The sequence below is a fragment of the Lolium perenne genome, chromosome 4 (genome assembly GCF_019359855.2).
Source record: "Lolium perenne isolate Kyuss_39 chromosome 4, Kyuss_2.0, whole genome shotgun sequence".
Classification (NCBI taxonomy): Eukaryota; Viridiplantae; Streptophyta; class Magnoliopsida; order Poales; family Poaceae; genus Lolium; species Lolium perenne.
Window position 1 is genome coordinate 352,345,388 of NC_067247.2, and position 14,612 is coordinate 352,359,999.

The following is a 14,612-nucleotide window of genomic DNA, read 5'->3' on the forward strand; positions in this document are numbered from 1 at the left end:
ACGATAACAAAGATAATTTCTGGAGTGACATGCCATCATAACCTTGATCATACTATTGTAAGCATATGTAATGAATGCAGCGATCCAAACAATGTAAATGACATGAGTAAACAAATGAATCATAAAGCAAATACTTTTCATGAATAGTACTTCAAGACAAGCATCAATAAGTCTTGCATAAGAGTTAACTCATAAAGAAATAATTCATAGTAGAGGCATTGAAGCAACACAAAGGAAGATTAAGTTTCAGCGGTTGCTTTCAACTTGTAACATGTATATCTCATGGATATTTGTCAATGTAAAGTAATATAACAAGTGCAATATGCAAGTATGTAGGAATCAATGCACAGTTCACACAAGTGTTTGCTTCTTGAGGTGGAGAGAAATAGGTGAACTGAGTCAACATAAAAGTAGAAGAAAGGCCCTTCGCAGAGGGAAGCATTGATTGCTATATTTGTGCTAGAGCTTTGATTTTGAAAACAAGAAACAATTTTGTCAACGGTAGTAATAAAGCATATGTGTCATGTACATTATATCTTACAAGTTGCAAGCCTCATGCATAGTATACTAATAGTGTCCGCACCTTGTCCTAATTAGCTCGGATTACCTGGATTATCATTGCAATGCACATGTTTTAACCAAGTGTCACAAAGGGGTACCTCTATGCCGCCTGTACAAAGGTCTAAGGAGAAAGCTCGCATCGGATTTCTCGCTATTGATTATTCTCAACTTAGACATCCATACCGGGACAACATAGACAACAGATAATGGACTCCTCTTTTATGCATAAGCATGTAGCAACAATTAATTTTCTCATATGAGACTGAGGATATTTGTCAAAAAATGAAACTTCCACCATGGATCATGGCTTTAGTTAGCGGTCCAATGTTCTTCTCTAACATTATGCATGCTCTAACCATTTTAGTGGTAAATCTCCCTTACTTCAGACAAGACGAACATGCATAGTAACTCACATGATATTCAACAAAGAGTAGTTGATGGCGTCCCCAGGAACATGGTTATCGCACAACAAGCAACTTAATAAGAGATAAAGTGCATAAGTACATATTCAATACCACAACAGTTTTTAGGCTATTTGTCCCATGAGCTATATATTGCAAAGGTAGAGGATAGAAATTTTAAAGGTAGCACTCAAGCAATTTACTTTGGAATGGCGGAGAAATACCATGTAGTAGGTAGGTATGGTGGACACAAATGGCATAGTGGTTGGCTCAAGGATTTTGGATGCATGAGAAGTATTCCCTCTCGATACAAGGTTTAGGCTAGCAAGGCTATTTGAAACAAACACAAGGATGAAGCGGTGCAGCAAAACTCACATAAAAGACATATTGTAAACATTATAAGACTCTACACCGTCTTCCTTGTTGTTCAAATTCAATACTAGAAATTATCTAGACCTTAGAGAGATCAATTATGCAAACCAAATTTTAGCAAGCTCTATGTATTTCTTCATTAATAGGTGCAAAGTATATGATGCAAGAGCTTAAACATGAGCACAACAATTGCTAAGTATCACATTATCCAAGACATTTTAGCAATTACTACATGTATCATTTTCCAATTCCAACCATATATCAATTTAACGAAGAAGATTCAACCTTCGCCATGAATATTATGAGTAAAGCCTAAGGACATATTTGTCCATATGCAACAGCGGAGCGTGTCTCTCTCCCACACAATGAATGCTAGGATCCATTTTATTCAAACAAAACAAAAACAAAAACAAAAACAAACCGACGCTCCAAGCAAAGTACATAAGATGTGATGGAATAAAAATATAGTTTCACTAGAAGAACCTGATAATGTTGTCGATGAAGAAGGGGATGCCTTGGGCATCCCCAAGCTTAGACGCTTGAGTCTTCTTGATATATGCAGGGGTGAACCACCGGGGCATCCCAAAGCTTAGAGCTTTCACTCTCCTTGATCATATTGTATCATCTCCCTCTCTTGATCCTGGAAAACTTCCTCCACACCAAACTCAAAACAACTCATTAGAGGGTTAGTGCACAATTAAAATTTACATGTTCAGAGGTGACATAATCATTCTTAACACTTCTTAACATTGCACAAAGCTACTGAAAGTCAATGGAATCGAAAAATTCATCAAGCATAGCAAAACAGGCAATGCGAAATAAAAGGCAGAATCTGTGAAAACAGAATAGTTCGTAAAGACGAATTTTATTGAGGCACCAGACTTGCTCAAATGAAAATGCTCAAATTGAATGAAAGTTGCGTACATATCTGAGGATCACTCACGTAAATTGGCATAATTTTCTGAGTTACCTACAGAGAATTAGGCCCAGATTCGTGACAGCAAAGAAATCTGTTTCTGCGCAGTAATCCAAATCTAGTATGAACCTTACTATCAACGACTTTACTTGGCACAACAATGCACAAAACTAAGATAAGGAGAGGTTGCTACAGTAGTAACAACTTCCAAGACTCAAATATAAAATAAAGGTACTGTAGTAAAAACATGGGTTGTCTCCCATAAGCGCATTTCTTTAACGCCTTTCAGCTAGGCGCAGAAAGTGTATATCAAGTATTATCGAAAGATGGAGCATCAGCATCATAATTTTCACAATTTGTCCCATTAGGTATCTTAGATGCTCCCTTATCTACAGTGGTTTTAAGAGCTTTATCAATTTTAGGCCTATAATAACTTTTTGGTTTAGGCACCTTAGAGACATACATGAACTTTTTGCTCCTTACCCACATAAGCTTTCTCTCTAAACTTTATAGATGAAAAGATTGAACCCAATGTTCCCATAACCTCTTCAAGTTCACTAATCCTTTGGGTTTGATTATCATGAATAGCACAAGCTTCTAAGATGGCAATTCTCTCATTAATTCCACCTAGAGATTTATCAAATTTATCAGTGCTATCAAGTAATGCTCCCAAAGTAGTATCAATACTTGGAAGGTTTTGCTCTATGGTTTCCAACTTTTTCATGACATCTTCAAGAGAGGTTTAAATTTTAACTTCATTAACAGGTGGTATTCCAAATAAACTTTCAATAATGCAACTAGCTTCTAAGGCAGGAGTACCTAGGAAGTTACCTCCCGCGAGACAATCAAGAACATACCTATTCCAGCTAGAGATACCAACATAAAAATTCCTTAGTAGGATAGTGGTGGAGTGTTTCTTAGTGCACCTATTATGGGCATCAATAATTCTATACCAAGCATCTTTTAAACATTCTCCCCCTTTTTGCTTAAACGCACGAACTTCAACTTCAGGATTACTCATTTTAGCAACAGTAAATAAAGCAAACTAGATAAAGTAAATGCAAGTAACTAATTTTTTTGTGTTTTTGATATAGAGTGCAAACAAGATAGCAAGTAAAGTAAAACTAGCAACTAATTTTTTTGTGTTTTTGATTTAGTGCAGCAAACAAAGTAGCAAATAAAACAAAGCAAGACAAAAACAAAGTAAAGAGATTGGGATGTGGAGACTCCCCTTGCAGCGTGTCTTGATCTCCCCGGCAACGGCGCCAGAAATTTATTTGCTGGTGCAAAGTTGACGTGGGAGTTAGAGATCTCTGTGGTGTAACTTTTCTTCACGTCCCCGGCAACGGCGCCAGAAATTTAGCTTGACACACGTACAGCACGTGACCGTTGGGAATCCCAAGTGGAAGGTGTGATGCGTACAGCAGTAAGTTTCCCTCAGTTAGAAACCAAGGTTTATTGAACCAGTAGGAGCCAAGAAGCACGTTGAAGGTTGATGGCGGCGAGATGTAGTGCGGCGCAACACCAGGGATTCCGGCGCCAACGTGGAACCTGCACAACACAACCAAAGTACTTTGCCCCAACGAAACAGTGAGGTTGTCAATCTCACTGGCTTGCTATAACAAAGGATTAGATGTATAGTGTGGATGATGATTGTTTGCAGAAAACAGTAGAACAAGTATTGCAGTAGATTGTATTCGATTAAAAGAATGGACCGGGGTCCACAGTTCACTAGAGGTGTCTCTCCCATAAGAATAAGCATGTTGGGTGAACAAATTACAGTTGGGCAATTGACAAATAGAGAGGGCATGACAATGCACATACATGATATGATGAGTATAGTGAGATTTAATTGGGCATTACGACAAAGTACATAGACCGCTATCCAGCATGCATCTATGCCTAAAAAGTCCACCTTCAGGTTATCATCGGAACCCCTTCCAGTATTAAGTTGCAAACAACAGAAAATTGCATTAAGTATGGTGCATAATGTAATCAATAACTACATCCTCGGACATAGCATCAATGTTTTGTCCCTAGTGGCAACAGCACATCCATAACCTTAGGGGTTTCTGTCACTCCCCCAGATTCACGGAGACATGAACCCACTATCGAGCATAAATACTCCCTCTTGGAGTTACAAGCATCAACTTGGCCAAAGCCTCTACTAGTAACGGAGAGCATGCAAGATCATAAACAACACATAGATTGATAATCAACATAACATAGTATTCTCTATCCATCGGATCCCAACAAACACAACATATAGCATTACAGATAGATGATCTTGATCATGTTAGGCAGCTCACAAGACCCGACAATGAAGCATAATGAGGAGAAGACAACCATCTAGCTACTGCTATGGACCCATAGTCAAGGGGTGAACAACTCACTCATCACTCCGGAGGCGACCATGGCGGTGTAGAGTCCTCCGGGAGATGATTCCCCTCTCCGGCAGGGTGCCGGAGGCGATCTCCTGAATCCCCCGAGATGAGATTGGTGGCGGCGGCGTCTCTGGAAGGTTTTCCGTATCGTGGCTCTCGGTACTGGGGGTTTCGCGACGAAGACTATTTGTAGGCGGAAGGGCAGGTCAGGGGGCCACACGGGGGCCCCACACGCTAGGGCCACGCGGGCCCCTCCTGGGCCGCGCCGCCCTATTGTGGCGGCGCCCCGTGGCCCCACTTCGTCTTCCCTTCGGTCTTCTGGAAGCTTCGTGTGAAAATAGGCCCCTGGGCGTTGATTTCGTCCAATTCCGAGAATATTTCCTTACTAGGATTTCTGAAACCAAAAACAGCAGAAAACAAAGAATCGGCTCTTCGGCATCTCGTTAATAGGTTAGTGCCGGAAAATGCATAAATATGACATAAAGTATGCATAAAACATGTAGATATCATCAATAATGTGGCATGGAACATAAGAAATTATCGATACGTCGGAGACGTATCAGGCCGGTACACATGTCAAGATGGCGTCGGCTGCAGAGAGCACGCTGCTCAAGGCCTTGGGGTTTTGCCCGGAGAACCTAGCGGTGAGCGATGGTGACCTCAGACGTTTCAAGGAGTTCTTCGACTCGCCAGTCAGGGAGCCGCAGCTGAGAGTCCTGGCAGCCATCTTTGGCAAGGAGCTGCCCTCGAGTTTTGAGGGGGAGGAGCACTGCATGAGGGCAGTGGCGGCACACTGAGGTGCTCAGGGCCGATGAGGAGTTTAGCTAGGTTTTCCTTATGGATTGCTTGTTTGAGATTCTGTGCTGGAATGTTCGAGGTCTGAACGATCCAGCCAAGAGAGATGTTGTGCGTGAGTTCGTAGCTAGTCTTAGAGTTAGCATAGTGCGCCTTCAGGAGACGAAGCTGAATGTAATCGATGATGTTTTGGTAATGCAATGTCTTGGGCCATTGTTTGATGGTCATGTGTATGTGCCTGCGTCTGAGACGAGAGGAGGGATTCTCCTAGCTTGGAACAAGTCCTTTGTGGATATTGAGCGTGTGAGTTTTGACTCCTATGCGGTGACGGGGGAGGTGGGGCCCCGAGACAATAATAGATGGTGGATAACCACGGTCTATGGACCGCAAACGCATGATGATAAGCTTATCATCTTGAGGGAGCTAGCGGAGAGGAGGAGTTTGTGCCCAGGGCCGTGGTTGTTGCTTGGTGATTTCAACATGATCCTTTATGCGGAGGAGAAAAATAACGATCGGCTCGATAGATTCATCATGTCGAGGTTTAGACACTTTGTGCTTGAGCATGAGGTCAAGGACCTTTACCTTCATGGTAGGCGTTTCACTTGGAGTAATGAGAGAGAGGTGCCAACCCTCACGCGCATTGATAGGGCCATTGTGTCGGTGGACTGGGACCTCATGGACCCGGATGCGATCCTTCAAGCTCTCTCCTCATCGGTTTCGGACCACGCCCCGATCCACCTTTCGTTGAATGCGGCTTTTAGGTCAAAGAGAAGGTTCAAATTTGAGTCCTTTTGGCTAAACCTGGAGGGGTTTGAGGAGGCTTTGAGGGAAGCTTGGGTTTGCGACCCTTGCATCATAGACCCCTTCAGACGGCTGGATGCCTTATTCCGGAATGCAGCGGAGTACTTCCAAACGTGGGGAGAGAAGAAAGTGGGGAATATAAAGCTTAAGATTGCTATGGCGAATACCCTCATCCTGAGGTTTGACGTTGCACAAGAGTCGAGAGCGCTCTCGCCGGCGGAGGCATGGCTAAGAAAAGTGCTAAAGCTTGTGGTGCTTGGGCTGGCATCCCTTGAGCGAACCATCGCGAGGCAACGGTCGAGGCTGAGATGGCTCCGGGAGGGAGATGCGAACACCAAGCTGTTTCATGCGGTGGCAAATGGTCGGAGAACAAAGAATTATATTGCCGCGGTGAGAGTGGGAGAAGAGATGGCAACAACGCAAGAGCGCAAGAATGAGGTGTTCACGGACATGTTTTGTTTCTCCCTTCTATAAAGATAAGGCACGCTTTGCGCATGCTCTCGAAAAAAGAAAAAAAAAGCAGTCCACTACAAAATAATATACTTTCTCTGTCCTAAAAAAAAGCTGATCAACTTTATCTAAGGTGTGTTATCTTCATATCTAGATAAAGTTGATCATCTTCTTTAGGGACGGAAGGAGTACTAGTCCCTCAGTTAGCTAGCTGTTGTGGACATAGCCCGATTCTGTTTCTTCGGGCCTTGTTCTCCCTATTCTCTCCGAGTGTTAACTTTCTTGTTCTTTTAACACATGTAGATGTTACTTTTTAGAACTATGAGTGAAGAAAAAAATTATATGTAGAAAATATTGTTTTAAAAATTATTGCCTCAGGAACATTTCAATCTCAAAACTATATTCAAGTAAAAAAATTATAAATAGTTCAAACATTTTTTTGTTACATGCTATCTAAAAACCATTTATGTATTAAAAACATGGGAATTAATGGAAAAATGTTCATTGGTTTCAGAGATGTTCACGGAGTATGATAAAACTGTTCATGTTTGAAAATTAAATGTTCATTAAATTGTTCATGCTTGACAATTAAATGTTCATGGGTCTGAAAAATGGTTAACCAACCTTGAAAGAAATGTTCATTTTTCTAATAGATGCTTACTATGCGAAAAAAAATTCACGATGTTGGAAAAAATGTTCTCGGTAAAAATAAGATATTCACAGATTTAAAAGAAATGTTCTCCGATATATTCAAGAGATTAAAAAATTTAAGTTTGCGGGTTAAAATAATAGTTTGTGGGTTTAGAAAAATATTTGTGGGCTCGAAAGTATGTTCACGATTAACCAAAAAATATTCGTGCATTACTCGAAAAATAAATACACAAAGAAGAGACAAACAAATTAACAAATAAAAATAAAATTACAAAAGAAGTTAGAAACTTAAATAATAAATAAAACAGGGAACTAATAGGTGAAACGGTAAGAAAAAAGAATATGAAAAAGAAACGTAAAAAATAAAAACAAAAAAAAACAAGAAAATAAAAAGGAAAAACAAAGAAAAGACGGACAGCCCGTAATGGGCTGGCTGGGCGAGGCAACGGGTGAGCGTATGCTACAACACGCTATAAGCGAGAAACAAAAACCCTAAAAAGCAAGAAATAGTACATGGCTACCTTGAAAACTGCAAACGAAGGCCGAGCTACATGTAGCTCTTTATTTTTAAATAATCGGAAATCATAGTTTTAAGTTTCAAAAAATTCTGAAAATAATTCTGGATGTAGATAATGATAAAATCTACAAACGTGCAAAATCTTAATGTGAATTTCTTTGCATTGTAGATTACACAAAAATGACAAAATCTGACAAGTTTTATAGTTTTGAAATATGCACTATTCATTATTCTCAGATCCACACATTTGTCATTTTTGTGTAGCCTAAACTACTAAGAATTTCACACTGAGATTTTACATATTTGTAGATACCATCATTGGCTACATCCAAAAAAAAAATCAGAATTTTTTAAAACTTAAAATTATGATTTCCAAAGTTTTAAAATAAAGAGCTACATATTGATCGGCCTACATTTGTCTACTGTCCTGGCTGCCTGCGATATGAAGTTCTTCGCTCTTATGCCGACGCCTGCGACTGTGATTTGCGGGAGACCCTGCTAAAAAGCCTGAAAGTAAGATGAGAATTTGCTTAGTGTCCATGATTAACGCACCTGCTTGAAGATGGAAATAAAACTCGTGAGGAGGATAAGCTCCATCAGTGACTCATCTCATCTCTCCTTAACCTGCCCAGCATGAACGAGGCACGAAGCGTTGCCGTATACGGTATCCATAGAGGCAACGCACACGTACGGGCGCGTGCATGATTAGGCTTGCAATTAGGCATAATCCTTATGTTTAGCTGAACGTAAACTCCTCTAAGAGGTTGCATAAAGCTGCAGTTTGGTGGCCGGAAGGAAGCGAATTCAAAGATTCTTCCGGGCCATCATTCTCCTAGCTGTGGTCCTGCGTATATATACGAGCTTGCTAGGCTTTGCCACAACATTGCTTCGACCGCTTAACCTTGGCCGAATCGCATGGTTCACGATAATCACACGTACATCGCCGATTAGAGTTAGCCGGTTATTAGGCAGCAGGTGGGTAGACGCAAGGTGAGTCATGGGACACATCCACACTCAAATCACTCTATTTATTCGATGCATTGTCTGAGAACTTCGATACGCAGGATATCATGGGTGCGTACACGACCCTCAACCCAGTTGTCAGCAAGTTCTTCTGCAGCTCTCTGCAGGCCGTGCTTCTGGTCCGGCGGCGTCCACCTACCGTGACTGGCGGCGGCTTCGTCGTCACCGACCGGGAGCAGAGGGTCGTCTTCAGCGTGGACGGCTGCGGGATCATCGGCGCCAGTGGGCAGCTCGTCGTCAGGGACGGCGATGGCACGGCGATCCTCTTCATTTACAAGAAGGTGATCAGTTCATGCATAGATCAAGCTCGTGTTATCTACTCCATGTTTTCCATCATTTCTGAATATTTTCAACTAATTTGATCTTCTCATCAGGGAGGAGTTGTTCAAGCTTTGAGCGTGAACAACAGGTGGAGAGGGTACCTGATGGACTATGGTGAGCCGAGCAAGCCGGTGTTCACTTTACAAGACCCTAAGGTGCTTCTCAGCTGCATGCCGGGCGATGTCCGGGTCACCGTGGAACCCAAGGGAAGGAAGCGGCAGTGGGACTACGAGGTGACCGGATCCTTCCCCGAGAGAGCTTGCGCCGTCAAAAGCCGAGCAGGACACGTGGTGGCACAGGTAAAATCCTGCAGCTACGGACTTAATCATTCAAAGGATTTGAGTTGAATTTAGATAATGGTCATTTTAATGTAACTTAATTTTAGGAGTGATAGAAATTAAGAGTTTTTTCCCTAACGTGTGATCAGATTGGAATGAAGGGGATGATGGCCGGCAGGGACTTCTACCATGTGGTGGTGCAACCGGGCTATGACCAAGCCTTTGTAATTGGTGTGATTGCCATCCTTGACAACACGAATGGAGAATCCACAAGGTGTTAACCATACAGAATGGGAGTTGTTGGGGTGATCGCATTAGTCACTCGATCCATATGGTTGTATACAAGAAATTTGTTCGAACTGTACATATTAATTGGTTGATTATTTGTTGAACTCCCTCTATATAGAATTATAAGATCGTTCTAGCACACTGTTGTATTAACCTGAACGTCTTATAATTTGGTATTAAAGAAATACTATACTACGTTTTTTTTTTTTTTTTTTTTTTTTTTGCTTTTCATTGCTAGCTTAGAGTTCATAGGGTATGCTAAGTGTGCTAGTATTGTAAACGGTGTAAGGTTGACGTTGTTGAACATGGAAACGAATATGTGCATACATTTACACTTTATCCCTCTATTTGAGAAAATTCATTACGGATTTGCTACGTCTTAGTCCACAAAGATTTTCTTAAATCTTACTCACCCATAAAAAGTTCTTCGATCAGTTGCACTTTTTTGGTAACCAAGTGCAACCGGACCGAGCTGTACTCTTTTCTAAATTGCAGTTACACTTTTGTCACGTGACTGAAACTTAAGAAACTCTACGTCAACTGAGACATAGATAAACCCTAAAAAAATAGTTAAATACCCTCGATACTTTCTCTTTGGATCGCCAGATTTAAAAAGATAGAAAAAAGACTAGAGGTTCACAAATTGGGCCATGCACAACAGATGAAAGGGTTGCAAAATACAGGAAAAATACAGGAATGATATTTTGGGTAAACCGTCAAAAAACAGGAAATAGACTCTATCCTAAAAATGAGATTCAAAGGATGTTTAAATTCCTACAAAATTCATGCATTTGAATCCAATCCCTAGGAACTTTGGTTGCACCATCCTTTGATCCAAAGGCAATCCATAGATCCTAAGAATTAGATTCCTACAAAATCCATACCATGGTACTACAATCCAAAGAATTAATTAATGTTGGACCAAGCAATGGGATCAGGAAAATGTTCTAGGCATTCATCAATTTTAGGTGTGTTATTGCATTTGCAGGTGTAGAGATTTGTGTGTGCTTACCTTCCTAAACTTCTCCTTCGAGGATGGATCGTAGCAAGAGAACAAAAAAAAATGATGATGACCTCGGAAAGTCATTTTGGCTCCCGGGCACCAATGCTCTCGACATATTAGTAAATTCAAAAATTTATTTTCATAAAAAAATTATGAAACAAAATTCTAAAAGTAGCTAATCATTTATTCCACTAAAAAGGGCGTACCTTGCTGAAAGCTCCAACACATTGTGGGTTCTGGGGAAGGGTATTTGTAGACAGCCTTTCCCTTGCATTTTATTATGCAAGGAGGCTGATTCGAATAAATCAAATGTTATGTATTCCGAGCTACACAAAGATAATAAAGTTTGTCTTGTGTTAGAGATTTGAAATCTTTATGCTTAGATCTACATTTTTTTATTTGTGTGTATAGTCCAAACCACACATTGTTTCCAATAAAAAATTTGTTCGTTTGTGAGAAACATTACTGGCTACATCATGATTTGTTTTCAGAATTTTTTGAAACTTAGAAATATTATTTTTCAATTTTTTTTAATAAAGAAATCACTCGTGCACATGTGTATCAAATCTCTGTCCTGGAGACCTTTGCAACTCAATCAAAGGATTGGCAGGCTCCCCTAGCATCCTGCTGCCCGGTCGCACTAATAAAAGGTCTAAACTGCCGAGGCTTATGTAAATCCATTAGATTTTGTGCCCTCCTAGATATCCAGGTTGAAATAAAATCAGATGTTCTTTTTTATGTTCGAGACGCATCTGAGAAAAGCTATGGAGAATCTGTGAAAGAAAATAATTTGAACCAATTTGATATTCTTTTCAGAACAACAGGTTTAAGGGGTATCTCATGGATTGCGGTGAATCAAGCAAGCCAGTGTTCACTTTCCAATATCCTACGGTGCTTCTCAGATGCATGCTGGGCAATGTCCGGGTCACCGTCTTGCCCAAGGGGATGAAGCGGCAGTGGAACTACAAGGTAATCAGATCCTTCGCTGAGAGAGATTTCCCCGTCAAAAGCCGAGAAGGCCAGGCCGTGGCACATGTAAAAGCATGCAGCTACTTAATAATGCAAAGGAGTTGAGTTGAATTTAGTTAATGGTCATTCAATTTAATTTATTTTAGGGGTGATACAAATTAAGAGTTTTTTCCCTAACGTGTGATCAAGTTGGGGTGAAGGGGATGATGGCCGGCGGGGACTTCTACCATGTGGTGGTGCAAACGGGATAGGACTAAGCCTTTGTGATTGGCGTGATTGCGATCCTTGACAACATAAATGGGGAATCCACAAGGTGTTAACCGTACAAAACGGGATCGGCCGAGGTGATCGCATTTGTCACTCAACCCATAGGGTTTTATACAAGCAATTTGTTCGAAAGGTCCATATTAATTGGTTGATTATTTGTTGAACTCCCAATTATAAGGCCTTCTAGCACACCGTTCTATAACCTAAATGTCTTATAATTTGGTATAAAGGGAATACTATACTCAATTTTGGCCTTTTCATTCATAGTTTACAGTTCATAGGGTATGCTAAATGTGGAAGTGTTATGTACGGTGTAAGGTTGATGTTGCTAAACATGCCTACAAATATGTGCATACATTTACATTCTCTCCCTCTACTTGAGAAAAAAAATCATAACGAATTTGCTATGTCTTAGTCTACCGAGATTTTCTTAAATCTCAAATGCCCATAAATTAAATGTGCCTCTCTAGCACTTTTCTGTAAAAAAGGGCAATTGAATCGATTTCCAGTTTTCTTTAAGTTGTTGTTTCACTTTCTTCATGTGACTGAAACTTAAGAAAATCTCACTCGACTGAGACATAGATAAGCCCTAGAAATAAATAGTTAAATACCTTCCATACTTTCTCTTTGGACCGCAGAACTCAAACTACAAAAATAGAAAAACACTGGAAATTCACATACTGGGTCCTACACAACAGAGGGAATGATTGTAAAAGACATGAAAACTATAAGAATGCTAGTTTGCATAAAACGTAGAAAAAACATAAGAAAAGTAAAATGATATTGAACGAATGTTTAAATTCCTATGAAACTGAGGCATAAGAATCCAATCCCTCGGAAGATAGGTTGCACCGTTCCTTCGATCCAAAGGCAATCACAGAAAAAAATCCTAAGAATTAGACTCATACAGAAATCCTAAGAAAGTACTACAATCCAAAGAAAAAATTAATGTTGGACCAAGCAATGGGATCAGGAAACTGCTCTATGTATCCATCAATTTTAGGCGTGTGACTACATTTGCATGTGTGGGGATTTATGTGTGCTTACGGTCCTAAACTTCTCCGAGGATAGATCGTACTAAGAGATAAAAAAAGTATGGCGAGCTTTCCCGCTCAATCAAAGGATCGGCAGGCTCCCTTGAGGATCCTACTCAGTCAAATTGAAAATCGTAGGTCTAAACTGCCAAGGGTTACTTAAATCCACGACAGTTCGTGCACTCCTAGATATCTAGACATGAATAAAAATTAGATGTTCTTTTTCTGTACGAGACGCATCTGAGTAAAGCTAGAGCGGAGAATTTGAGAAATAAAATGTTTTGAACCAATTTGATCTTCTTGCCATGGAGGAGTTTTTCAAGCTACGAGCGTGAAAAAAGGTGGAAGGGGTATCTCATGGACTACGGTGAACCGAGCAAGCCGGTGTTCACTTTGCAAGACCCTAAGGTGTTGCTCAGCTGCATGACGGGCGATGTTCGGGTCACCGTCGAACCCAAGGGGAGGAAACAACAGTAGGACTACGAGGTGATCGGATCCTTCGCCAAGAGAGCTTGCGCTGTCAAAAGCCAAGCATGTCACATCGTGGCACAGTTAAAAATCTGCAACTACTTAATCATGCAAAGGAGTTGATACGAATTTAGTTAATGACTATTTAATTTAATTTTAGGGGTGATACAAATTAAGAGTTTTTCCCCTAACATGTGATTAGATTAGAGTGAAGGGGATGATGGCCTTCGTAGACTTCTACCATGGGTGGTGCAAACGGGGTATGACCCAACCTTTGAATAAATCAAATGTTATGTATTCTGAGCTACACAAAGATAATAAAGTTTGTCTTGTGTTAGAGATTTGAAATCTTTATGCTTAGATTGAAAAACTTGGCGCCGACTTTCACAATTTCAGCTCCAGCATCAAATTCATTTGTCAGATTTTAAAATAGTTTTTACCGAGGGTCAGATTATCGGCATTAGTTTTGTCAAGAGTTAGATTTGCCAAGAAAATAATAAAACCCAAACATGTGTATCGCCTTGGACACGGGAGCGAACTTACCCCGTGTTGCTCGCCCCGTCGTCTCCCGAACTACAGCAGGCAGCGCCGTTTGAAGACGCGGCTGGAGATGGATCTTAGTTGGCAAAAAAATAAGAATACCCAAACATATGTATCGTCTTGGACACGTGAGCAAACTACTCCGTGCAGACGTGCTGCTCGCCTCGTCGTCTCTGCCGAACTACAGCAGGCAGCGCCGCCGCCACCGACCAACCACCGCGTGGAGCACCATGTCCTCCAGTTTGGATTCTCGAGTATCACTACTCGACCTCTTGTCCGGGCCCCCCCCCCCCCCCCCCCGCCTCTCCCGTGCCCCGACGCAGCCACCGCCTCCCCCGACCCGATTCTCATGTAGCCGCTGGCGTATGTCGCTGACCGCACCAAGGCCACCACCGCTCAAGCCTCCTCGAGCACCGGTTATAGCGTCCAGGCCACATTGTGCGTCGTCGACCCACCGGGCGTCTCCTGGAATTATGAAACCCAAATCTGGAGAGGAAAATTTAACCACGTTACTGCGCCCGAGTAATTCGTCCCCAAATCTGATACCAAGTGTAATATCCCACTGCCGGTATG

General features: G+C 41.3%; 2 protein-coding genes across 2 annotated transcripts; both read left to right on the plus strand.

Moving 5' to 3' along the window:
* The first annotated feature begins 5,215 nt into the window (after positions 1-5,215).
* Positions 5,216-6,704, plus strand: LOC139830272 (uncharacterized). The gene is made up of 2 exons (XM_071818280.1): positions 5,216-5,405; positions 5,512-6,704. The coding sequence occupies exons 1-2, from the start codon at positions 5,216-5,218 to the stop codon at positions 6,702-6,704; spliced, it is 1,383 nt and encodes a 460-aa protein (XP_071674381.1).
* A 2,038-nt stretch (positions 6,705-8,742) lies between these two features.
* On the plus strand, positions 8,743-9,966 carry LOC127349214 (protein LURP-one-related 6). The gene is made up of 4 exons (XM_051374988.2): positions 8,743-8,838; positions 8,913-9,152; positions 9,246-9,491; positions 9,620-9,966. The coding sequence occupies exons 2-4, from the start codon at positions 8,919-8,921 to the stop codon at positions 9,749-9,751; spliced, it is 612 nt and encodes a 203-aa protein (XP_051230948.1). The 5' UTR covers positions 8,743-8,838; positions 8,913-8,918; the 3' UTR covers positions 9,752-9,966.
* Positions 9,967-14,612: the final 4,646 nt, after the last annotated feature.

Bases quoted from the DNA above. Each gene is read 5' to 3' on its own strand.
- LOC139830272 (XM_071818280.1), top strand. From the start codon at position 5,216: ATGGCGTCGGCTGCAGAGAGCACGCTGCTCAAGGCCTTGGGGTTTTGC. The intron at 5,406-5,511 runs GCATGAGGGCAG...GGAATGTTCGAG, and splicing joins TTTTGAGGGGGAGGAGCACT to GTCTGAACGATCCAGCCAAG.
- LOC127349214 (XM_051374988.2), top strand. From the start codon at position 8,919: ATGGGTGCGTACACGACCCTCAACCCAGTTGTCAGCAAGTTCTTCTGC. The intron at 9,153-9,245 runs GTGATCAGTTCA...TCTTCTCATCAG, and splicing joins TCCTCTTCATTTACAAGAAG to GGAGGAGTTGTTCAAGCTTT. The intron at 9,492-9,619 runs GTAAAATCCTGC...ACGTGTGATCAG, and splicing joins CAGGACACGTGGTGGCACAG to ATTGGAATGAAGGGGATGAT.